Genomic DNA, 27,196 nt, shown 5'->3' on the forward strand with positions numbered 1-27,196 from the left:
TTTGTTTTTAGAGAGATGTTGAAAATTATTAGAAATTACTTGTAATTATGTATGACTTGTTATTTTTAAAATATATATATAAAGTCTTTTAAACTGATGTAGAACTAATGTAGTGTTTAATTGAATAAGAAAATTTAATAAGAATAATTTAATTAATTATTTCCAGTCATAATTAATTATTCATGAAACTTGTGTTTGAATCAAAGTCCAGATAATCGATAACTAGTTCAGGTAATTAATAATTAGTTCAAATAATCTATGATAATCATCTATCATAGTCAATTATTATGTTCTAAAACACTTTCAAAAAAAGGGTTTAAGTTTTTGTAAATGCATAGAATGAGCATTAGATGCATAAACCCGAACAAGCTTTAATGCATAAATTACAATCATTTACACATAAAATAAAAACAACTCATAATTTTGTTTAGTGCATCATCAAAAACTAAATGTAACATTGCAAAAAGGTCTTTAAGATCCTTGACCAATAATCTCTCTTTAACACTCCAAATTTATAGAGCTTTCATGCTAGAAACGAATTTTATTGCGAAAAATGTGAAAAGATGGTTACTATTATTCAGAACTATGCAATTTATGAATTTAAGTTCAATCGTTAAAAATTATAAAATAAAATAATTTCAAAATCATAAAATAATTAAATTATTTTCATAAATTTCTAAATTTGTGATTCCTTAAAGAATCACCAAAACATATTTCGTTATAAAACAATTATTTTCTTGCATAAAAATAAATAACCATTTAATTTAAATATTCTGTTCCAGACAAACTTTTACCAAATAAATTTATCAACTACGAAATATTCATTACACAAGCCACATTCAAATACACCTAAACTCAATTTAGTCAAATATATTGTTTTAATATGAAACCCAAATCATTTTAATCTTATTATTATATTTTCAATAAATAAAACTACAAGCAATTGGTAATGCAGAAGGAGTATATAGCACTTCTAGAATTTCAGAAACCAATTGAATGTATAACCTTCTAAAGAGTTCAGGATTGAATTGTTATGTAACGTTTCTAATGGAGCCAGTAGTATCCCCTGCTACACTACTTATGTTTAAAGGATTAATCCCTTTATGTAAAAAAAATGCACTTCAGGAGATCTCTATCAAATATCAGATGGAAGAGAGGCCATGATTCTGTCCAAAAGCAAGGTGAAAAGCAACACAAACAAGTTTATTTACAGAAACTAGGAGACACATTGCACAGAATTAGAGTTAACCCCAAGTAACCAAATGAAACTCTATTAAAGTAGCGATGTAGTTGTCGTACATTGAATTCAAAAGACAGAAACCAGTCCTGGAACAACCACCATTAGTCAATGATTTCACTGGCTGAATGGAAGCCTGCAAGAGTATGCAATATAGCTTCCACTGCAGGGATTCTGGCGAGAACACGGTTCTACATCTATCTACCCTCTCAACCAAGTGTTCCTGTAGGATGAATTGTCTCGCAGAGAGGCGTCATGGGGTTTGTACTCCATAACATAGCTGTGAGGAAGCTTCAAGTGACGTTTAATTGAATCTCTCAGGGCCATTACAGCCTGTAATGTGAAAGCAGGAACAATACTAAGAACATGCATGAATGTATAAAGTATAAATAAATAGGTTCAGTTAAAATGCCTACCTGATGGTCAGAAGCATTGCGATTCCAGACACTCAATATATCCTCATTGAAACGAATACTTAGTACTGCACCGCATATGTTATCCCCATAATCCAATTGGTCACCCACTAAGGCAAGAACCTGCACTTAGTCATGTAATGCTATTAAAAATTAAGTATCCAACTATGCAAGAAAAATATATTTGCAATCGATGCTGTAGATCATGAAATCAATTTCTCCAAGAGATTCCAAATTGTAACTTAGCTGGTCAATAGTTTGTCATTAAAATTTACAAAAGTGTAAGGAAAAACCTCAGAGCAATAAAATCATATGTAAACCAAATAAAGGGCATATGGTTTGTTAGGTTGTCCCTACATACTGTATATATTAATGGTGTGGAAAATATACAAAATGTATTTTGGAAAAATTCAAGTAACAAGTAGAATTAATCCAGGCCTAGCTACTCATCATTTTTCCACTATAAGAAACATGAATGAAAATTATAAGAGCAACCAAACCAGGAATCCCCACTCCTTGATGCTTCTAAAAGGATTAGGATTCAATATTTCAATCAAGTTCAAAATTGAATTGGCCTTCTATTGAATTCCATTTTGCACATAGGGTAGGCTGAATATCTATGAACCTCCAGAAAAATTGAAGAGCTTAACAGTTATATCACAACACAAAGGGGACAAACAAAGCAAAAGAAATCATTGAAGGCTGCCATTTTGGTAAATGTAAGCAGAAATTGGTTAACACTATATTCAATATATCAAATCTTCCCCACAAGAAATACATAGGTCTACTGGATCCAATATGTAGTCCATACTGGTGTCGTCCCAGAGCTGCAAGAACTAGAGGAACTCACTCTTTGAACTTAGAAAAACAAGTTTTCTTTTTCTTTTTCATTTTCATTATTCAATTTTTAAAAAACAAACTACTGAGAGAGGCTTCAGAAACATTTCCCTATCCCCAAACAAATTTGTTGAGCTTAAATCATGGAAACCTCAAGAGAATGCACTGTGAACAACCCTGTGGAATCATGCTTTACAAATGGAGAAAATTTGTAACTCATAAATTGGAATCAAAACCTGGGTTTCTGTTTTCAGTATCAGGTTAAAATAAACAAAAAAGAAATAGAGGTCCATAAATCATTTCAATGAGCAGAATACTTTACAATTTTAAGAGAAATGCTAGCAAGACACAGTCTATTATAGGCTGATATTTATAGGAAATCACAATTATGGTACGTCTCACTTCTTATTTAATGAGTCTCCCACATACTTTTGTAGTTTCCAATAAATTTAATCAAGTGTTAAAACGAGTGTTACTGGCTTGACACTAACATCCCCCTTATTTCAATGGAAAATCCAGACACCATCAACCACAACCAACACTTATAGTATTAAGTGGGATCAACTACATGTATCAAACCATGCCATGAGGATCTATCAAAAACCAAACTTTCAGTGAAACTATTTGATGCAAGTACAAAGTTAAATAATCACTCAATAAATAAAAGATGTTATTATTTCCCACAGTCAATTCAGATATTTTATCAAGATACAAAATACCAGAGATGAAAATATGTGCACTTACCAGGTCCTCCCAAAAACGACCCGAGACAACCTTTTTGAATCGTATAATCCATTTACCACCATTGCAGTTAGCAGAGTCCTGCAGAAAAAATAAATGTTGTGTCACAAAATTAAAACATATCTAACAGACACTTACCCCAGTTTTCCTCCCACACCCTCTCAAAAGAATGGAACAGCTTGTAAATGCTCCATCAGAAAGAAAATGCAACTTCGGCTACGAATTTTAAGTATATACCTCCCATAAAGGGCGAATTCCTTCCTTGAAAAGGTGCAAATCTGTGGGACTAGGCAAAGAAGCAGGCCGGGCAAGATGGCAATAGCAGACCCAAAATCCTTCAACCTATTAACATACAATCACAGAACCACAAAAGTAAGGATATATGTTATGAAGTATGAACTAATATTTAACTAGAACTCTAAACAAAGAGAAGACTCACCGTACTAAATTCAACAATTTTCTTTATGTTGTCCTCATATGAGGTCTGGTTTCGAACTCCAGGTGTTCGACGAGTGTACCAGAAGACAAATTTGTTCTGCACACAAAAATCACCACAAACATAAACTATATCAACAACCAAAAATGTCGAGTAGCACTAAAAGCCTCCAAGAAAGAGAAAGGATAGAGCGAAATAAACATAACTTTGAGACATAATCAACAAGCATGTAAAATTAAGACCCTGAATCAAATTTAAAGTGCAACATTGATATATCTGCTTCAAAGTAGAAGCACCCAACACAGCATCCAATCAACTCCTCCACATTTAGAACTAATAATAAGATTTTTCGATAGCGGTAAGAACGGTTCAGTTGCGAAGAAACAAAAAATTGAAGTGAGGGAGAAAAACCTTCAGAGGGTGAAGACCAGCTTTGAGTTCACGAGATTGTCGTTCTTCGGTTTCTTTGTTGCTTGAATCAAGTGCCGACGCCAATTGAGAAGAAGAATCTAACGTTTGATGAGCGTTTTCGGGGTTATTGGCGCTGTTGTTCTCTGATTCCTTCTTCTCCGCTGTGAAATCCATAATCGTACGCTGCTTCCCAAACCCTAATCCCCTTTTCCCCTTTCTGTGTTCAACGTTGAGGTTCTGAGATCAGATAAATGAACTTCGGTTGGGTTTTTTAAGCTTTATATCTAGTTGCAGTTCAGAAATAATTTAACCGTTTTTTTATTTATGTTTTACTCAATTTTGTTTTACTGGGATAAAAATATTTGTATGGTATATGTCGTAGATTTCATTGTGTTTTGTTTGACGGGTCATGTATTTTTATTTTTGTGATATTATTACAAGTTATTAGTAATTATTTGTGAGGATTTTTATTCATTTTTTTTCTGTACTGAATAAATAATTATATGGTATATTTTTTTAGAAAAAGAAATAAAAATTATTTAGTATTTATTTATTTTGAAAAAAAAATACTTTGTGATTTTATATCTTTTTATAATAAATTATTTGAAATAACTCAGTAGAATAAAAAAATTACATTATTATTTATTTCAGTTGTTCTTATTAATATTGTCAAAATGGATACCAGGAGTTAGTCACTTAGTGAGTTAATCGAATTTGGTTCACTTATTAGTGAGTTAAAAAAATTTGAATTTGATTCAATCCATCATAAGTTAGTAGATTAAACGGGTTGACTCACTGAGTGACTTAATTACAAGTTTTTTTTTCAAATCCAAAAAACAAATACAACATCTAAAGACAAATCAAAATTGAAAGAAAAAAGTAGGTTTAAACCCTGCCTTGGTCCTCATTTTTGTATGAAAATCTCAGTTCGGTCCTCATTTTTTCATCATGTGCTGATGTGTGATGTGACATTATTCACTGGAGTGTTTTGATTAAATAAATAGTGGTGACGTGACATTATTTACTTCTCTTTATTTAATATTTTTAAAACCAAGTTTTATTTATTTTTATTTACTTTATAGAAGACTTTTTTTAAGTTTCACCACCTGCTAGAACACAATTATTCTTCAGAATTAAATTAGTTTATATTTAATTATTTATTTTATTTATTTGATAATTTTTATTTAATATTTTAATTTTCAAGTTTTACATAATATTTTAATATTATCTTTTTTCTTTAAATATAAATACATAAATATTAATTTTTATAAAAAACTATTTAAAATAATTTTTTATTGTAATCATTAGATATATAATTTTATTACATTGAAAAGTTAAAAATATAATATATATATATATATATATATTGAATTTATTTAAATTTAAAAATAAAATAATTTAAAAAAATTATAATAAACATATTTTAGTTTAAAAAGAAATGTTTTCTCTCAAATAGTTATCTAAAAAATATTAAATAAACTATTATTTTTATATAATAATTTGATATAATATAAACAATTTTGTATATTAATATTCAATTAAAATACACATAATTTTATAAAAATTTTAAAATTAAAAAACTAAATTTATAATAATTTAGTTCAAAATAATGACTAGTGAATATAATTAAATTGGATTATTAATTAAATTAATATATATTTTAATATATTATTAATTAAATTGGATTATTAATATATTATCTTAATATAAAAAATTGAAAAGAAAATATGGTGATGTGACTTTAAGGATATTCACTTTAGGGATTTCAACACATTCTCTCTGCACGTAAATGAGGAACACACATTAACATATTCTCTCTGCACCATGTGGTCTTAATTTAACGCCGTCTGAGACGAGTTAACAGTTAGGGTAAAATGTGTTCATTTTTACAAAAAAATATGACCCAATTAAGACAGATGAAAAAATGAGGACCAAATTGAGACTTTCATACAAAAATGAGGACCAAGGGAAGGTTTAAACCAAAAAAGTATCATATAATTCAAATGTAATTCAAAATCAAGTACAAAAAGTGAATAAATAAGTTTCTAATATTGATAACTTTTGTGTCACTTATTCCATTTATAAGATTAGAGTCTTGGATGGATAAATTCATAATATTTTGCTCTCTTGAAACATCTTTATCTTTATCTCATCTACAATACAATAAAAAATGTTAAGTAATAATACTGAAACACAAAATAATAAATAATTAAATAAAATTAAGTGGGTTTGTGAGGCAATCCAGCTCACCACGGGTTCAACCCGGGTAAGTCAAGTTCTAAGTAGGCCGAGTTAAAAATTGGTCCCTATAAAAAAATTACATTTTTTCAAATCCAACCCTACCCGAGTTGGCCCGCGGGTTCTAACCCATTTTGACAACATTAGTTCTTACCTGATTTGGATTTTGAGTTTGACAAGACACGTGACTGAATCCTGAATTGTGGACCTTGAGAAAAACCCTCTTGAATCAAACATACCAATTGCAAGTAATGAAGAATACTTAAGGAAAACACTAGAAGAAATATACCTTGATGAGAATCTTATCCCTTAACCTGATGATGTTTACAAAACTTATCAAACACCAAGAGGACTATCTTAGAAAGCATCCACTACTACAAAATTATACATAGACAACGCTTTTTTTGCTCATACTTAAGGGAAACACTAGAAGAAATATACCTTGATGAGAATCCTATCCCTCAATTTGATGATGCTTACAAAAGTTATCGAACACCAAGAAGACTATCTTAGAAAACATCCACTACTACAAAATTGTACATAGACAACGCTTTTTTTTTCTCATAGACAACGCTTTTTAGGCATTGTCTATTTGAGCATTGTCTATTAATAGACTGATAACAGTTGAAAAACTGTTATTTTCATGCTTAAAAGTGATACTAAAAGCAACCTTTAGACTTAGAAACTAGCTTGAAATCATGCATTTTGTTTATATTTTCAGAAATAAGAGAGCTGGACAGGTTTATGCTTGATTTGAGTGTTTTTGTGCAGGTTTTGAGGTGAATTTGGTGAAAGAAGTGAAGAATGAGAGAGAGGACATTAGAAAAGACAAGAAAGAGTGCAAAAAGAGAAGTCGAAGGCACCGCTCAGCGGCAAACTACCGCTGAGCGGCACTCAAGAGGTGGCGTTGGAACCGCTGAGGGGCAAATGGCCGCTGAGGGGAAGAAAGAAGACGCGTAACCACCGCTGAGCGGTAAATGGCGCTGAGCGGCATTTTTTGGGCTTGGGCTTTTGTAATCTTTTGTAACTCTAGATTAATATATAAGGGCTTGCACGTCCTTTAGTTAGGGATCTTTGGCAGAAACGAAGCAAACACTCTCTCTTCCACCCCTTGGGGTAGATTGGGAGATGGTGACAGTTCTCCTCTTCTCTTTCACGGGTTTTTCTATCTCTTTCATACTTTCATTGTAATTCATCTAGGTTCACCATGAATATGGTGAACTAAACCTTGTATGTTTGTTGGGGAATCAAAGTAATCTCTTGAAGCTCTCATATATGGATTTGTTGAGTACATTTTTGAATTAAGACATATGCTTTCTTTCATCATTAGTTAGGGTTTTTCCTCTTTGCTCAATGCTTGCATTGTTTAACTCATTCTAATGCATGATTATTGGTTTTGTTGATACGGACACGTACGGGGAAATCTAGATCCGGGGAATTTCTCCCAATATTATACTGACAATATTATATTGGTTGCCTTTAAGCTCCTGCACTCATGAACTAATCATTAGGAATGCTAGGAATTGTATGAACTATTTGATTAGGGAGAAGCCATCTAGAATGGTACATTAGAGAGTGGCATTAACAATGATGATTTGAATGTTGAATTCCTAAAATATATGAGAGTGGATGAGATGAAATTGACCCCCAACAACATATTCATTCATATATTTCCTTGAAAGTGTTTGTCTTTTGTCTTTGTCATTGATCAATTCATGCATACATATTTAATTTTAGTCTTTGCATATTAAACTTCAATTATTGTGTTCTTAAGTCTTAGCTAATCAACAAATCACATAACTAAACTAGGCCGTGAGTCCTTTGGGAGAACGATACTTGGTCTTACCAAGTTTATTACTTGAAACGATTCGGTCATACTTGCCGATTGTGAAACAAGTTTGTGACATCATATTTTGGTGCTTACAAATTTGTCCATCAAGTTTTTGGCGCCGTTGCCGGGGACTCGTGGTTTAACTGGTTAATTTGTGTGATTATTGATTATCTTTGACTTATTTTTTTTTTATTTTATTTTAAATTTCGAATTTTTATTTTATTTTTCTGTTTATATTTTTCAGTTTGTATTTTATTTGATTTTATTTTATTTTTTTTCTGTTTTCTGTTTTTCTGTTTTCTGTTTTTATTTTCTGTTTTTTATTTTTCGGTTTTTATTTGATTCTATTTTATTTTTTTAGATTAGATTTTATTTTATTAGATTTTATCTTTTTATCTTTTTAGGTTAGATTTTATTTTATTCTTATTCTATCTTTTAGGTTAGGTTAGATTTTATTTTATTTTATTTTATCTTTTAGATTAGATTTTATTTTTTAGATTAGGTTTTATTCTATTTTATTTGATTCTATCTTCATTCTATCTTCTAAATCTTTTATCTTCTTATATCTTTTCAATCTTTATTTTCTTCTATATCTTTTTGTGCTAACAATTGTTTTAGGGTTTTGTGCCTAATGTCTGCAGAATGCAATTTGGTCAAGAGTTTAACTATAGGGGCACTCAATTCTACCAAAGTAATCTCAACCAATGGTGGGAACCTCACTCAAGCATGGATCGAAGCCAATTTTGGCAAGCTGCTGGACAATTTGAGAACCAACCACAACAACAATGGCAGCAACAACCCTTTCTATCAGGAAGTTTGGATAGGTTGGAGGACACCCTTCAACGATTTTTGAAAAATTCCGACTCTACTCAGAAAAGCATTGAAGAATCATGTAAAAGAATGGAGATGCAACTTCGTCACATTAGTCAGATATTAAATGATGATGTTAATACTGATGTTAACCTTAAGGAGGAAGGGCAAGTCAGTATCACTGAAAGTGACAAGATTCTTGATGAGGAAAAATTAGAGGGAGATGAGGAAAGGGTAGAGAGAAAAGAGAAAGAAGAGTTGAGTGAGAAAGATAAAGATGAAGAAAAAGAAAAAGAATTGGTTGAGAGAAAAGAGAGAAAGAAAATTTGTGTGAAGATAAAGAAGTTGAGGAGAAAAAGAGAAAGGAAGAAAAAAATAAAAGAAGAGAAAAAGAGAAAATTTAGGGAGAGAAAAAGGAAGAAAAAGAAGATGAGAGGAAAGAAGAAGAAATCACATGAAAAATCACATCCTCATCTAAAGAAGAATCATAGGAAGGAAAAGAAATTTAAGTGCTTTATGGAAATCTTCAAGAAATTGGAGATTAAAGTTCCTATGATTGAGACATTGCAACAGGTTCCTGGTTTGATCAAATTTCTGAAGAAGTTCAGTAGAAAGAAGAAAAAGAAGAAGGAACATGAGCTTTACTGGGTCAAGCTAATGACGTTAAAAGAGCGCTTGCTGGGAGGCAACCCAGTGGATTTAAAAACTTTTGATTTGGTTTTGTAATTTTTAATTTGTGAACATTATTTTTGTATTTATTTTGTTGGATATAGCATCTACTGAAGGATGCTAGGTGGTTAAGCATCTACTGAAGGATGCTAGGTTTGTAACACCTACTGATGGGTGTTGGTGAGAAGATTTTGCACCTACTGATGGGTGCTGGTAAGTTTGAAACACCTACTGATGGGTGTTGGTGGATTTTGGGTCAGGCTCGTGACGTTAAACAAGCGCTACCTGGGAGGCAACCCAGTTGATTGATTGTTTTCTGTTTGTTTATTTTTAGGATTTGCATAAGCATTTTTAACATTGAATTGCAGGGAACCTATGAGGGGTATGCTAGGAAGGCACGTAGGTCAAGAAAAGAAGGAGAAGGGCACATCACGAAAGTGCCGCTGAGCGGCAATTACCGCTGAGCGGTACTATCGCAGATGGGCTTAAGTTCCCCTTAGCGGAACCCGAGCCCATTGGGGTGTTTTTAAACCCTAAGCTGCGCGTTTTTACAGTCTTTCAAGTCCTTCTCTGCACAAACACTCCCACATACTCTTCTCTTAGGTTTTCTACATCTTTTCACTCTTCCCTCTTTAGAAAATCTCTCTTTCACTCACTTTTTCACTAGTGTGCCATCAAAGTTTGGGGTTGGAAGAGAGTATTCTAGTTTGGAAGCATTCTCATATCATTTAGCATCTCCACCCAAGTAAGTAAAATGCATTTTGTTCATTCTAGGGTTCTTGAATTTGAATGTGATTGTCAAAGCATGAATATTTAGGGGTTTTAGTTTCTATGCATGATTTGATGATATATTTGATGTTTGAACCGATTAAACTGCTTGATTATGAACTGGAAAACTAAAAATTGCATTAGGGTGGAGTTAGGACAGTTTTAAAAAGAGATTTGCAAAAATCTGCAGATCACCGCTGAGCGGCATTTACCGCTGAGCGGCACTCTGCCAGATTTGGTTTTTTCTGATTTTTGCATGTTGGAATGTGGCGCTGGTGGCGCTGAGGGGAAATTCTGGCCCTCAGCGGTGGTTTAGCTTCGACAGGAGTTATGTTCTATGTTTTACTAATGATTAACATCATGTTCTGTGGTTTTGCTTGTGTTTTGAATGTAGGAATGGCATCCTCATCAGGAAAAAGATTGAAAACCATGGCAACCAAGAGAAAGGAAAAGGAACCAGAGCAACCCCACTCTAGCAGGTTCCTCTCTAGGAAACATGAGAAGCACTTTAGGGTGGTTCAGGACAGGAGACTTCTAATGGAGAGAAAGGTTGGAATGATACCTAACTTTGCTCCTCAATTTGGAGAGCAAGTGTTAGGGAATGATTGGGGAAAGCTAGCCACTTATCCAGCACCTGCCAACATAGCTGTGGTGAAGGAATTTTACACCAATGCAAAGAAGATTGGTGATTATCCAGCTGAGAATTATTTGGGCTATGTTAGAGGCCATGCTATCAGGTATGATCCTGACTCCATCAATAACTTTCTGGATACTGTGTGGGCTGGTGAGCAATGCCAGTTTGCTCTTAGCATGGAGGAAGGTGCTGACTTTGAGGATGTTGAGAGAGTATTGTGCATACCTGGAGGACACTTCCAAAGGAATAGATCTGGCTCAGTGGTTAATATTAGGAGGACAGATTTGACTCCTCTTGCAAAGTATTGGATGGCATTTTCTCATGCCAACATTCAGCCATGTTCACATATTACTCTCAGCAGGGCACTCTTCATCTACTGTGCTATCAGAAACTTGAATGTTAATATTGGGCAGGTGATAGCTGATGAGATTAGTGTGTGTGCTAACACCTCAAACAACAAAGCACCACTGGGACATCCTTCTTTGATCACTCACCTTTGCAAGCTAGCTGGGGTGGACACTTCTGTTCCACCATTTGAGAGGCCAAGAAAAGCTATAGATGAGGCCTATTACAGACAGTACTGTGGAGGTGAGGAGGCAGCCCAGCCAGTGCCACCACGCCAGGCTCGTAGAGAGAGAAGGTCAGCACAGAGCAGGACTTCTGCTGATACTCATGAGGCAGAACCATTCCAGATGAGGGACATGTATATGTCTCTTATAGGTGCTCAGTTGCAGTCCATCCACAGAGGGCAGGTGGCCACGGCTGAGATGATAGTGGGGATGTATGATACCCCTCCAGCACACAGGTGGACTATGGATGAATTCCATAATGTGGTAGCTTGGCCAGAAGAACCATGGCATGGAGGAGCTGAAGCAGCTGAAGCAGCTGAAGCTTCAGCCCGAGACATGGATGAAGATGAAGCTGAGGAGGAGGATGCATTTGATGAAGATGATGATGAAGAGGAAGAGGAAGATACAGAGAGCTCGGACTGATGAGGAGCTGAGATAGCATTTACTGATGAATGCTATCATATGATTATGCTTTTGTGGTTTAAGTTTTCTGAACTTATTTGTTTTTGTTTTTAGATTAGGGTTTGATGTACTCTATTGAACACCTGGTTTGTTATGATGGTTTGCTATTAACTGTGATTGTGTGATAAGTAATGCTTGATGATGCTTATTGATTGATTGATGTTGAGATGATGTGCACATTAAAATGCTTATATAGGTGATTCACAAGCTTTGTGAACAAATGCATAATATCATGATTGTGATTGTGAAATTAAGCAGGATGTGCATGTCAAATGTGAATGAGCTTATATGTGAGGTTTTGAGCTCCAGAGTTATTATTGTTGAATGCTATTACTTTGAAAGCATGAATGATTTTGCCCAGGTTTTCTATGATTGAATCAATTGCTTGTTTTGCATCATATGATCAAGGCCGTGTTGTTGAAACCCATTTTATTGGCCAAATTCATAAAGTTAGCCTACTAAAAGAGAACACGTTGTGTTCTATCCTTTGAACCCTTAGCCTTAAATATACACTGAACACCCTTGATTGAAAATCTTTACCTTGAGTTAAGTAGAAGATCTTGTGTGGTACTGTTAAATGTTCAAGTTTGGGGTTATTGGGGAAACATGAAAAAGGAAAAAGCATTGAGCTAAGAGCTAAAAAGTAAGAATATGCAAAGAAAAGAAAAGAAAAAGAAGCAAAGCTCAATGCAAATGCAAAAGCAAAGGCAAAAGAAAGTTGGGAATGAATAAGAAGATTGTGTTGTTATTCTCTTAACTCAAGGATTTTGTGATCCAGAAAAACCAATTTTCTTGTTAGCCCAGCCACATTATAAGCCATTGAAAAGTCCTTGTGATGATGCATGCTTGTGAATGTATTTGATTGTGGTTAAATGAAAGGCAAAGTTGATTCATGTGACATTGTGATAGTGGAGTGAATGAGTGAAACACTTTACCTCTTATACACTTGTGTGTTGAGTGAAACACTTTACCTAGTGAGGAAAGATTCCATAAGCACATGAACATCCATGCTTAATTGATTGATCATTCATGAAAAATAGCATTTGTTGGAACTTAAATGACTTTGTGAACACTAAAGCATGTGCACATCTTGAATTAACTCTTGGTCATAAGTTTGAGTGAAGTTATTACTTATCTTGAAAAGAGGATTTTGAATGAGTGAACCATCATATGAATTGGTTGGAGATGGAGTTACATTTTGTTTGCTTGAGGACAAGCAAAGTTCTAAGTTTGGGGTTGTGATAACAGTTGAAAAACTGTTATTTTCATGCTTAAAAGTGATACTAAAAGCAACCTTTAGACTTAGAAACTAGCTTGAAATCATGCATTTTGTTTATATTTTCAGAAATAAGAGAGCTGGACAGGTTTATGCTTGATTTAAGTGTTTTTGTGCAGGTTTTGAGGTGAATTTGGTGAAAGAAGTGAAGAATGAGAGAGAGGACATTAGAAAAGACAAGAAAGAGTGCAAAAAGAGAAGTCGAAGGCACCGCTCAGCGGCAAACTACCGCTGAGCGGCACTCAAGAGGTGGCGTTGGAACCGCTGAGGGGCAAATGGCCGCTGAGGGGAAGAAAGAAGACGCGTAACCACCGCTGAGCGGTAAATGGCGCTGAGCGGCATTTTTTGGGCTTGGGCTTTTGTAATCTTTTGTAACTCTAGATTAATATATAAGGGCTTGCACGTCCTTTAGTTAGGGATCTTTGGCAGAAACGAAGCAAACACTCTCTCTTCCACCCCTTGGGGTAGATTGGGAGATGGTGACAGTTCTCCTCTTCTCTTTCACGGGTTTTTCTATCTCTTTCATACTTTCATTGTAATTCATCTAGGTTCACCATGAATATGGTGAACTAAACCTTGTATGTTTGTTGGGGAATCAAAGTAATCTCTTGAAGCTCTCATATATGGATTTGTTGAGTACATCTTTGAATTAAGACATATGTTTTCTTTCATCATTAGTTAGGGTTTTTCCTCTTTGCTCAATGCTTGCATTGTTTAACTCATTCTAATGCATGATTATTGGTTTTGTTGATACGGACACGTACGGGGAAATCTAGATCCGGGGAATTTCTCCCAATATTATACTGACAATATTATATTGGTTGCCTTTAAGCTCCTGCACTCATGAACTAATCATTAGGAATGCTAGGAATTGTATGAACTATTTGATTAGGGAGAAGCCATCTAGAATGGTACATTAGAGAGTGGCATTAACAATGATGATTTGAATGTTGAATTCCTAAAATATATGAGAGTGGATGAGATGAAATTGACCCCCAACAACATATTCATTCATATATTTCCTTGAAAGTGTTTGTCTTTTGTCTTTGTCATTGATCAATTCATGCATACATATTTAATTTTAGTCTTTGCATATTAAACTTCAATTATTGTGTTCTTAAGTCTTAGCTAATCAACAAATCACATAACTAAACTAGGCCGTGAGTCCTTTGGGAGAACGATACTTGGTCTTACCAAGTTTATTACTTGAAACGATTCGGTCATACTTGCCGATTGTGAAACAAGTTTGTGACATCATATTTTGGTGCTTACAAATTTGCCCATCATAGACCACGCTTCTAAAGAAGCGATATCTATTGACAACCACCAATAAACATTGCTTATTTGAAAAAAGTGTCCTAATAGACAACGCTTATTTGAAAAAGCTTGTCTATTAACAGACACCAATAGACAATGTTTATTTGAAAAAGCGTTGTCTACTTACAACCACTAATATATAATGTTTTTTCAAATAAACGTTGCCTATTGGTCTGAATATTTTTTTAAAAAATAATTTATTTAATTTCTTAATAGACAACACTTTTTCAAACAAACACTATCTATTAGTTCAATTTTTTTATTTAAAATAATTTATTTAATTTTTCAATAGACACCATTTTTTTCAAAAAAACATTATGTATTGGTTCCAATGTTTACAGAAAACATAAAATATTAAGAAAAATATGAAAACAACAAATATCACAAAAAGAAGGTTTGCACTTCAGTGTATCAATAAAATATTATTATCAGTACAATATTCTTAAATACATCAAAATAAACAAAACATATGAAAACAAAAAAAAAACAATAAATAACAAAGCTAATAGATATAGCTTTCTAACATGTTTTCAATAAGTCACTATTTTTTAAAATGTTGGTAGTTAGACATAATTCCGTAAGTTGCATAATTCCATCAAAAATTTAGTTTAAACCACTCAAAATCTAGTATGTATCATGATTTCATTGGTGAACTCACTCCTACTACAACAAAGAAAAATAATAAAAAATTAGTCAATTAAAATTCTACTACATATTAATTATATAGACAATCAAGATCCATAGTTTTTATACACACATAGTAAAGATAAATGCAAACTATACTTAGGAAATAATAAGAATAAATGGGGAAAAACAAAAGCAACAAGAAAGCATGATAAAAGATTCATATAAAAAACTATGGAAACACCAGAAGTTCAATTGATAAAATTCCAACTAATTATTCCAGGAAGGACTCTTTCTTAAGAACAACTATATGAATAATGACAACAAACTAGGGCTTGATATATATGTTGTCTTGTTTAGCATTCATAACTAATGAACACATCTTCTTTCTAGAGTTTCATCTAAACAATCAACAGTTACAAGATTTAACTTTGATTGAGATAGAAATATTATTACAATCATATAGAAAAAGTTTGAAGGACTTCCCTTCCTTATGCTAACAACTTTACTATATCTCAAACAGGAAACAATAAGATATATGCAGAATTGGATTATGACATAGTTGATGAACATTTAAATTTCCAATCAAACTTCAACTCCATGACTGGTAAGTTGTTTTAATATGGAGCAATACAAAATTTTTTTATCAACAATCTATTGATATGTGATTAATTTTATAGATGAGTAGAAATAAATCTTTCAAAACGTAAGAGGTTGTCAATTACAACAAAGGAGGAATGTTCTTTTTAAATGGATATGGAGGCATGAGAAAAACATTCATGTGAAAAACACTATCATTTACTCTAGGATCCAAGAGAAAAATTGTCTTGATTGTTGCATCAAGTGGAATAACTTCTCTTTTGCTACTAAGTGGAAGAACAACTCATTCAAAATTTAAAATCCTAATGCTTACTACAGAAAACTTAATTTGTAACATTTTCCAAGGATCTAAGTTGTCACAATTATTAAAACGGGTTAATTTAATCATCTAGGAAGAAGTACCAATGACATACAAATTTTGTTTTAAAGTACTTGATTGAACTTTAAATGACATAATGAAAATAAAAAACAAATATGACAATTTTTGGTGGAAATGTTATTGTGTTTGGTGGAGATTTCAGCAAAATACTCCCAATTGTTCTAAGAGGAACAAGATCAGATATTGTTCATGATATTGTTAATTCTTCTTACCTTTGAAATCATTATCATATGTTATCTATGAAAAAAACAATATACATTTATCACAACCTAAAACAACTAAGACAACAAAAATTAAAAAATATGCTAATTGGATAGTCAAAGTTGAATATGGTAATTAGCTTAACCAAATGATAGTTTAGTAAAAATTGACATTCCACCATAATTTTTTATCTTGGATTTTAATAATCCCATTAAATCTATGGTCAACAACACATACCCCTAACAAAAAATTACTTAAATAACACTACGTGCAATCTAGATCAGTTTTGGCTAACATAATATAAATTATGAATGAGATTAATGAATATATTTTGTCCTTAGGTATGCTCTTCATATTAACATCACGTATTTAAACATATGAATAATAGTATATATACTTACTCAATATACAGTTATAGGTGAACACAAAAAATACTTCAATTCTTATAGCATTGTCGACACGGAAGAAATGATATGATTGATGCACATAACCAAATTACCCAAAAATTTCTAAATACATTGAATACATCAAGTCTACCAAATAATGCACCAATTATGCTTTTTCTGAGGAACTTGGACTAGGTTGAGAGATTATGTAATTGTTAGATATATTATATCTTTTATCTTTTAGTTAGTTTGTTATTATTTTTTATTTGTATTTTGGGCTTAGCCCATATTTCCTCTATTATAAATAGAGAACCCTATGTGTGTATTTCACACAAGGGAGATTAATCCAAATATAGTTTTTCACTATATTCAACATGGTATCAGAGCAAGTTCTCTGATCCTCTTTTGATGGTCTCTGTTGTCTGCCGGCAGCCCCTAAAATCTCAGTAGGCAGTCCATTTTTTCTTCTTAAATCTCTACCACAGTCAGCACCAATCCAGACCTAGTGTTCCACTGCTGTCGCCGCCACTTTCCGCTGTCGTCGCTGCTAACTCCGGCCACCGTCGCCGTCGCTGCCGTCGCCGCCACCACCGCGACCGCCGTCACAGTTTTGACCGGTGACCAGCGGATCTGAAGCGTCTCCTCGAGCGACGGCCAACCTTGTCGGAGTGATGACCAGACTCCTCACCACGCGCCGCTTCCTCTCGGCCAGTCTCGCCCGCGTGTTCTGCACGCACCGCCTTCCCGGTGTCGGAGTTTCACTGCGTCATTGCAGATCGTCTCGCTGGAGCTTCTTGAGTGTGTTTTGGTTCCTGTTTCTTCGTTTTGCTGGCTTGGGCTCATACCTACGGTTTTCTCCCTCAGGTTTTTGGAACCCTAAGTCCCTTTGATGTCCGTGCCGTTTGCCGCTGTTTGGCCGTTTGCCGCTGTATGCTTCCAACCACTGTAGGCCCCCATCACCTCGTTAGTTAGTGATGGCAGTCCCTGTAGTTTTGTCGCTTCCAACCACTACAGACCCCATCAGACAGTGATGGCAATTTAGTCCGTGTAGTTTTATAGCTGTCAACCGCCGTTGCAGTCGCTACCGTCTCAAATAGATGCAACTGCGACAATTCTTCTTGGGCTAGAGTTTAGCCCGATCTTCTTGTGATACGCGGCTAAGTATCACCACTTGGGAGTTGTCCAGCAACGAATTTTGGACCTCCAACATGTCTTTGGGTCTTTGATGCCTTTGTTTCAGCTTTGTAGCTTAATATTTTGTTTTGTTTTAGTGGTCCAACAACTGTGATATTCCACATTTCCGTCGTTCACACTAAGGGGGAGTACGTTTCCAAGACACTGCAAGTCACACACACACACACACACACACACACACACACACACACACACACACACACACACACACATATATATATATATATATATATATATATATATATATATATATATATGGGTGTAGTCCCTGCAGTTTTGTAGATTTCAGCTACTACTGTTGATCCCATCACCCAGCCATCATTGATGAGGATTTAGTGTAGTCCCTGCAGTTTTGTAGCTCGTAGCTTTCAGCTACTACTGTTGATCCCCGTCACTCATCCATCATTGATTGGGAATCAGTCCTTGCAGTTTGTCATTGTCCACCACTGCTCTGCTTCATCCACTTTTGAAGTTGAAGTTTCACAAGCTGCTGTTAATCCATCTATGTTTGCCTCACACTCTTGAAGACAAATCAACTAGTTCAACAGTGAGTTCCTCTATTCCAAGCTTAGTTCATACAATTTGTATGCTCCAGCTTGAGGGGGAGTGTTAGATATATTATATCTTTTATCTTTTAGTTAGTTTGTTATTAGTTCTCATTTGTATTTTGGACTTTAGCCCATATTTCTTCTATTATAAATAGAGAACCCTATGTGTGTATTTCACACAAGGGAGATTAATCCAAATATAGTTTTTCACTATATTCAACAGTAATGACAATATATTAGTAGTAAGTAGACTAACCAAGCATGTTATTGGAGCAAAGATAATTATAAAAAATAAAAGAGTTCATGAGATATATATACCTCAAATGTCAAATGTCTTTGTAACCATCATAGTCCCTGTGGCTTTTCAAGTTTATTAAGGCTTTGTTCGTTTAGGTGAATTTGAGAGAGATGATTTGGGGGAGATGATTTGAATGGATTTAAGTGGATTTAAAGGTAATTTTTTAGTTGTTTTTTTGAGTGGATTTTGATAATAGTTGAAAAACTGTTATTTTCATGCTTAAAAGTGATACTAAAAGCAACCTTTAGACTTAAAAACTAGCTTGAAATCATGCATTTTGTTTATATTTTCAGAAATAAGAGAGCTGGACAGGTTTATGCTTGATTTAAGTGTTTTTGTGCAGGTTTTGAGGTGAATTTGGTGAAAGAAGTGAAGAATAAGAGAGAGGACATTAGAAAAGACAAGAAAGAGTGCAAAAAGGAGAAGTCGAAGGCACCGCTCAGCGGCAAACTACCGCTGAGCGGCACTCAAGAGGTGGCGTTGGAACCGCTGAGGGGCAAATGGCCGCTGAGGGGAAGAAAGAAGACGCGTAACCACCGCTGAGCGGTAAATGGCGCTGAGCGACACTTTTTGGGCTTGGACTTTTGTAATCTTTTGTAACTCTAGATTAGTATATAAGGGCTTGCACGTCCTATAGTTAGGCATCTTTGGCAGAAACGAGGCAAACACTCTCTCTTTCACCCCTTTGAAGGAGGATCTTGGATGCTCAGGCTACCTCTTCCACTTTATTGGGTTTATTCTTTCATACTTTCATTGTTATTCATCTAGGTTCACCATGAATATGGTGAACTAAACCTTGTATGTTTGTTGGGGAATCAAAGTAATCTCTTGAAGCTCTCATATATGGATTTGTTGAGTACATCTTTGAATTAAGACATATGCTTTCTTTCATCATTAGTTAGGGTTTTTCCTCTTTGCTCAATGCTTGCATTGTTTAACTCATTCTAATGCATGATTATTGGTTTTGTTGATACGGACACGTACGGGGAAATCTAGATCCGGGGAATTTCTCCCAATATTATACTGACAATATTATATTGGTTGCCTTTAAGCTCCTGCACTCATGAACTAATCATTAGGAATGCTAGGAATTGTATGAACTATTTGATTAGGGAGAAGCCATCTAGAATGGTACATTAGAGAGTGGCATTAACAATGATGATTTGAATGTTGAATTCCTAAAATATATGAGAGTGGATGAGATGAAATTGACCCCCAACAACATATTCATTCATATATTTCCTTGAAAGTGTTTATCTTTTGTCTTTGTCATTGATCAATTCATGCATACATATTTAATTTTCGTCTTTGCATATTAAACTTCAATTATTGTGTTCTTAAGTCTTAGCTAATCAACAAATCACATAACTAAACTAGGCCGTGAGTCCTTTGGGAGAACGATACTTGGTCTTACCAAGTTTATTACTTGAAACGATTCGGTCATACTTGCCGATTGTGAAACAAGTTTGTGACATCATATTTTGGTGCTTACAAATTTGGCCATCAAGTTTTTGGCGTCGTTGCCGGGGATTCGTGGTTTAACTGGTTAATTTGTGTGATTATTGATTATCTTTGACTTTAATTTTGAATTTCTGTTTTTATTTTTTCTGTTTTTATTATTTTATCTTTTTAGATTTTATTTTTATCTTTTAGGTTAGATTTTATTTTTATCTTTTTAGATTAGATTTTATTTTAATTTCGAATTTTTATTTTATTTTATTTTTCTGTTTATATTTTTCAGTTTGTATTTTATTTGATTTTATTTTATTTTTTCTGTTTTCTGTTTTTCTGTTTTCTGTTTTTATTTTCTGTTTTTTATTTTTCGGTTTTTATTTGATTTTATTTTATTTGATTAGATTATATTTTATTTTATTTTATTTTATTTTCTGTTTGTATTTTATTTTATTTTATTTTATTTTATGTTTTTATTTTTCTGTTTTTATCTTCTATCTTCTTATCTTTTCAATTATATCCTTTGATTTTTTTTCTTTTCTCTATCTTTTTGTGCTAACAATTGTTTTTAGGGTTTTGTGCCTAATGTCTGCAGAATGCAATTTGGTCAAGAGTTTAACTATAGGGGCACTCAATTCTACCAAAGTAATCTCAACCAATGGTGGGAACCTTACTCAAGCATGGATCAAAGCCAATTTTGGCAAGCTGCTGGACAATTTGAGAACCAACCACAACAACAATGGCAGCAACAACCCTTTCTATCAGGAAGTTTGGATAGGTTGGAGGACACCCTTCAACGATTTTTGAAAAATTCTGACTTTACTCAGAAAAGCATTGAAGAATCATGTAAAAGAATGGAGATGCAACTTCGTCACATTAGTCAGATATTAAATGATGATGTTAATACTGATGTTAACCTTAAGGAGGAAGGGCAAGTCATTATCACTGAAAGTGACAAGATTCTTGATGAGGAAAAATTAGAGGGAGATGAGGAAAGGGTAGAGAGAAAAGAGAAAGAAGAGTTGAGTGAGAAAGATAAAGATGAAGAAAAAGAAAAAGAATTGGTTGAGAGAGAAGAGAGAAAGAAAATTTGTGTGAAAATAAAGAAGTTGAGAAGAAGAAGAGAAGGGAAGAAAAAAATAAAAGAAAAGAAAAAGAGAAAATTTGGAGAGAGAAAGCGTAAGAAAAAGAAGATGAGAGGAAAGAAGAAGAAATCATATGAAAAATCACATCCTCATCTAAAGAAGAATCATAGGAAGGAAAAGAAATTCAAGTGCTTTATGGAAATCTTCAAGAAATTGGAGATTAAAGTTCCTATGATTGAGACATTGCAACAGGTTCCTGGTTTGATCAAATTTCTGAAGAAGTTCAGTAGAAAGAAGAAAAAGAAGAAGGAACATGAGCTTTACTGGGTCAAGCTAGTGACGTTAAAGAAGCGCTTGCTGGGAGGCAACCCAGTAGATTTGCAAACTTTTGATTTGGTTTTATAATTTGTAATTTGTGAACATTATTCTGGACATTATTTTGTTGGATTTAGCATCTACTGAAGGATGCTAGGTGGTTAAGTATCTACTGAAGGATACTAAGTTTGTAACACCTACTGATGGGTGTTGGTGAGAAGATTTTGCACCTACTGATGGGTGCTGGTAAGTTTGAAACACCTACTGATGGGTGTTGGTGGATTTTGGGTCAGGCTCGTGACGTTAAACAAGCGCTACCTGGGAGGCAACCCAGTTGATTGATTGTTTTCTGTTTGTTTATTTTTAGGATTTGCATAAGCATTTTTAACATTGAATTGCAGGGAACCTATGAGGGGTATGCTAGGAAGGCACGTAGGTCAAGAAAAGAAGGAGAAGGGCACATCAAGAAAGTGCCGCTGAGCGGCAATTACCGCTGAGCGGTACTATCGCAGATGGGCTTAAGTTCCCCTTAGCGGAACCCGAGCCCATTGGGGTATTTTTAAACCCTAAGCTGCGCGTTTTTACATTCTTTCAAGCTCTTCTCTGCACTAAGACTCCCACATATCTCCTCTTAGGTTTCCCACATCTTTTTACTCTTCCCTCTTTAGAAAATTTCTCTTCCACTCACTTTTACACTAGTGTGCTATCAAAGTTTGGGGTTGGAAGAGAGCATTCTAGTTTGGAAGCATTCTCATATCATCTAGCATCTCCACCCAAGTAAGTAAAATGCATTTTGTTCATTCTAGGGTTCTTGAATTTGAATGTGATTGTCAAAGCATGAATACTTAGGGGTTTTAGTTTCTATGCATGATTTGATGATATATTTGATGTTTGAACCGATTAAACTGCTTGATTATGAACTGGAAAACTGAAAATTGCATTTGGGTGGAGTTAGGACTGTTTTAAAAAGAAATTTGCAAAAATCTGCAGATCACCGCTGAGCGGCATTTACCGCTGAGCGGCACTCTGCCAGATTTGTTTTTTCTGGTTTATTGCGTGTTTGAATGTGGCACTGGTGGCGCTGAGGGGAAATTCTGGCCCTCAGCGGTGGTTTAGCTTCGAAAGGAGTTGTGTTCTGAGTTTACTAATGATTAACATCATGTTCTGTGGTTTTGGATTTGTGTTTGAATGCAGGAATGGCATCCTCTTCAGGAAAGAGATTGAAAACCATGGCAACCAAGAGGAAGGAAAAGGAACCAGAGCAGCCCCATAATGGCAGGTTCCTCTCTAGGAAACATGAGAAGCACTTTAGGGTGGTTCAGGACAGGAGACTTCTAATGGAGAGAAAGGTTGGAATGATACCTAACTTTGCTCCTCAATTTGGAGAGCAAGTGTTAGGGAATGATTGGGGAAAACTAGCCACCTATCCAGCACCTGCCAACATAGCTGTGGTCAAGGAATTCTACACCAATGCAAAGAAGATTGGTGATCATCCAGCTGAGAATTATTTGGGCTATGTTAGAGGCCATGCTATCAGGTATGATCCTGACTCCATCAATAACTTCCTGGATACTGTGTGGGCTGGTGAGCAATGCCAGTTTGCTCTTAGCATGGAGGAAGGTGCTGACTTTGAGGATGTTGAGAGAGTATTGTGCATACCTGGAGGACACTTTCAAAGGAATAGATCTGGAGCAGTGGTTAACATTAGGAGGACAGACTTGACTCCTCTTGCAAAGTATTGGATGGCATTTTCTCATGCCAACATTCAGCCATGCTCACATGTGTCAGATATCACTCTCAGCAGGGCACTATTCATCTATTGTGCTATCAGAAACTTGAATGTTAATATTGGGCAGGTGATAGCTGATGAGATTAGTGTGTGTGCTAACACCTCAAACAACAAAGCACCACTGGGACATCCTTCTTTGATCACTCACCTTTGCAAGCTAGCTGGGGTGGATACTTCTGTTCCACCATTTGAGAGGCCAAGAAAAGCTATAGATGAGGCCTATTACAGACAGTACTGTGGAGGTGAGGAGGCAGCCCAGCCAGTTCCACCACGCCAGGCTCGTAGAGAGAGAAGGCCAGCACAGGGCAGGACTTCTGCTGATACTCATGAGGCAGAACCATTCCAGATGAGGGACATGTATATGTCTCTTATAGGTGCTCAGTTGCAGTCCATCCACAGAGGGCAGGTGGCCACGGCTGAGATGATAGTGGGGATGTATGATACCCCTCCAGCACACAGGTGGACTATGGATGAATTCCATAATGTGGTAGCTTGGCCAGAAGAACCAGTATATGGAGGAGCTGGAGCAGCTGAAGCTTCAGCCAGAGATATGGAGAAAGATGAAGCAGAGGAGGAGGATGCATTTGATGAAGATGATGATGAAGAGGAAGAGGAAGATACAGAGAGCTCGGACTGATGAGGAGCTGAGATAGCATTTACTGATGAATGCTATCATATGATTATGCTTTTGTGGTTTAAGTTTTCTGAACTTATTTGTTTTTGTTTTTAGATTAGGGTTTGATGTACTCTATTGAACACCTGGTTTCTTATGATGGTTTGCTATTAACTGTGATTGTTTGATAAGTAATGCTTGATGATGCTTATTGATTGATTGATGTTGAGATGATGTGCACATTAAATGCTTATACAGGTGATTCACAAGCTTTGTGAACAAATGCATAATATCATGATTGTGATTGTGAAATTAAGCAGGATGTGCATGTCAAATGTGAATGAGCTTATATGTGAGGTTTTGAGCTCCAGAGTTGTTATTGTTGAATGCTATGACTTTGAAAGCATGAATGACTTTGCCCAGGTTTTCTATGATTGAATCAATTGCTTGTTTTGCATCATATGATCAAAGGCCGTGTTTTTGAAACCCTTTTTATTGGCCAAATTCATAAAGTTAGCCTTCTAAAAGAGAACACGTTGTGTTCTATCCTTTGAACCCTTAGCCTTAAATATACACTGAACACCCTTGATTGAAAATCTTTACCTTGAGTTAAGTAGAAGATCTTGTGTGGTATTGTTAAATGTTCAAGTTTGGGGTTATTGGGGAAACATGAAAAAGGAAAAAGCATTGAGCTAACAGCTAAAAAGTAAGAATATGCAAAGAAAAGAAAAGAAAAAGAAGCAAAGCTCAATGCAAATGCAAAAGCAAAGGCAAAAGAAAGTTGGGAATGAATAAGAAGATTGTGTTGTTATGATTCTCTTAACTCAAGGATTTTGTGATCCAGAAAAACCAATTTTCTTGTTAGCCCAGCCACATTATAAGCCATTGAAAAGTCCTTGTGATGATGCATGCTTGTGAATGTATTTGATTGTGGTTAAATGAAAGGCAAAGTTGATTCATGTGACATTGTGATAGTGGAGTGAATGAGTGAAACACTTTACCTCTTATACACTTGTGTGTTGAGTGAAACACTTTACCTAGTGAGGAAAGATTCCATAAGCACATGAACATCCATGCTTAATTGATTGATCATTCATGAAAAATAGAATTTGTTGGAACTTAAATGACTTTGTGAACACTAAAGCATGTGCACATCTTGAATTTACTCTTGGTCATAAGTTTGAGTGAAGTTATTACTTATCTTGAAAAGAGGATTTTGAATGAGTGAACCATCATATGAATTGGTTGGAGATGGAGTTACATTTTGTTTGCTTGAGGACAAGCAAAGTTCTAAGTTTGGGGTTGTGATAACAGTTGAAAAACTGTTATTTTCATGCTTAAAAGTGATACTAAAAGCAACCTTTAGACTTAAAAACTAGCTTGAAATCATGCATTTTGTTTATATTTTCAGAAATAAGAGAGCTGGACAGGTTTATGCTTGATTTAAGTGTTTTTGTGCAGGTTTTGAGGTGAATTTGGTGAAAGAAGTGAAGAATAAGAGAGAGGACATTAGAAAAGACAAGAAAGAGTGCAAAAAGGAGAAGTCGAAGGCATCGCTCAGCGGCAAACTACCGCTGAGCGGCACTCAAGAGGTGGCGTTGGAACCGCTGAGGGGCAAATGGCCGCTGAGGGGAAGAAAGAAGACGCGTAACCACCGCTGAGCGGTAAATGGCGCTGAGCGACACTTTTTGGGCTTGGACTTTTGTAATCTTTTGTAACTCTAGATTAGTATATAAGGGCTTGCACGTCCTATAGTTAGGCATCTTTGGCAGAAACGAGGCAAACACTCTCTCTTTCACCCCTTTGAAGGAGGATCTTGGATGCTCAGGCTACCTCTTCCACTTTATTGGGTTTATTCTTTCATACTTTCATTGTTATTCATCTAGGTTCACCATGAATATGGTGAACTAAACCTTGTATGTTTGTTGGGGAATCAAAGTAATCTCTTGAAGCTCTCATATATGGATTTGTTGAGTACATCTTTGAATTAAGACATATGCTTTCTTTCATCATTAGTTAGGGTTTTTCCTCTTTGCTCAATGCTTGCATTGTTTAACTCATTCTAATGCATGATTATTGGTTTTGTTGATACGGACACGTACGGGGAAATCTAGATCCGGGGAATTTCTCCCAATATTATACTGACAATATTATATTGGTTGCCTTTAAGCTCCTGCACTCATGAACTAATCATTAGGAATGCTAGGAATTGTATGAACTATTTGATTAGGGAGAAGCCATCTAGAATGGTACATTAGAGAGTGGCATTAACAATGATCATTTGAATGTTGAATTCCTAAAATATATGAGAGTGGATGAGATGAAATTGACCCCCAACAACATATTCATTCATATATTTCCTTGAAAGTGTTTATCTTTTGTCTTTGTCATTGATCAATTCATGCATACATATTTAATTTTCGTCTTTGCATATTAAACTTCAATTATTGTGTTCTTAAGTCTTAGCTAATCAACAAATCACATAACTAAACTAGGCCGTGAGTCCTTTGGGAGAACGATACTTGGTCTTACCAAGTTTATTACTTGAAACGATTCGGTCATACTTGCCGATTGTGAAACAAGTTTGTGACATCATATTTTGGTGCTTACAAATTTGGCCATCAGATTTGTGGGTAATTGAGAGTGGATTTGGAAGTAAAGTTTGTGAGAATTAGTGTAAGATTTGATTGAGGTGATAGATTTCAAAAATTAGTTTAATTAGTAGAAATTGAAGATTACCAAAATGCCCCTGGTTATTAAAGTAATATAAAATGTTATTTGTTAATGTTATATTTAATTGTAAAAATATTTATAAAGAGACAAAAATTATAAATAATTTTTAAAAATAAATAATAAAAATTATAAAAATTATAAATGTAGTAAAATAAATTTATTTTTAAATATAATATTTGTTTGTAATATATTTTTTTGTTTTTATAATAAAATGTCTCTTTTTTTTTCATAAAAATAACTTAGCTTCTATATTTATAATAATTTGTTTCTCTCCAAATAAATAGAATGAAAAAATATTCCTTATAAAGTAACTTTGTAATATAAAGAGTA

At 34.6% G+C, this 27,196-nt stretch overlaps 1 protein-coding gene across 1 annotated transcript; it reads right to left on the minus strand.

The window, feature by feature from the left end:
* Positions 1 to 1,182: 1,182 nt before the first annotated feature.
* Positions 1,183 to 4,336, minus strand: NCBP (Putative cap-binding protein). Its single transcript, XM_047310809.2, has 6 exons — positions 4,076 to 4,336; positions 3,668 to 3,763; positions 3,466 to 3,570; positions 3,232 to 3,309; positions 1,654 to 1,773; positions 1,183 to 1,570 (listed from the first exon to the last, which is right to left on the minus strand). The coding sequence occupies exons 1-6, from the start codon at positions 4,247 to 4,249 to the stop codon at positions 1,439 to 1,441; spliced, it is 705 nt and encodes a 234-aa protein (XP_047166765.1). The 5' UTR covers positions 4,250 to 4,336; the 3' UTR covers positions 1,183 to 1,438.
* Positions 4,337 to 27,196: the final 22,860 nt, after the last annotated feature.

This window comes from Vigna umbellata, chromosome 4 (assembly GCF_029865625.1).
Source record: "Vigna umbellata cultivar VRB3 chromosome 4, Vumbellata_1.0, whole genome shotgun sequence".
NCBI classification, from domain to species: Eukaryota; Viridiplantae; Streptophyta; class Magnoliopsida; order Fabales; family Fabaceae; genus Vigna; species Vigna umbellata.

Coding starts and splice junctions, on each gene's coding strand:
- NCBP (XM_047310809.2), bottom strand. CDS start 4,249: ATGGATTTCACAGCGGAGAAGAAGGAATCAGAGAACAACAGCGCCAAT. Junction 3,310..3,465: donor GAATTCGCCCTTTATGGGAG/GTATATACTTAA, acceptor TTTTTTCTGCAG/GACTCTGCTAACTGCAATGG. Junction 1,571..1,653: donor GCAATGCTTCTGACCATCAG/GTAGGCATTTTA, acceptor TTCACATTACAG/GCTGTAATGGCCCTGAGAGA.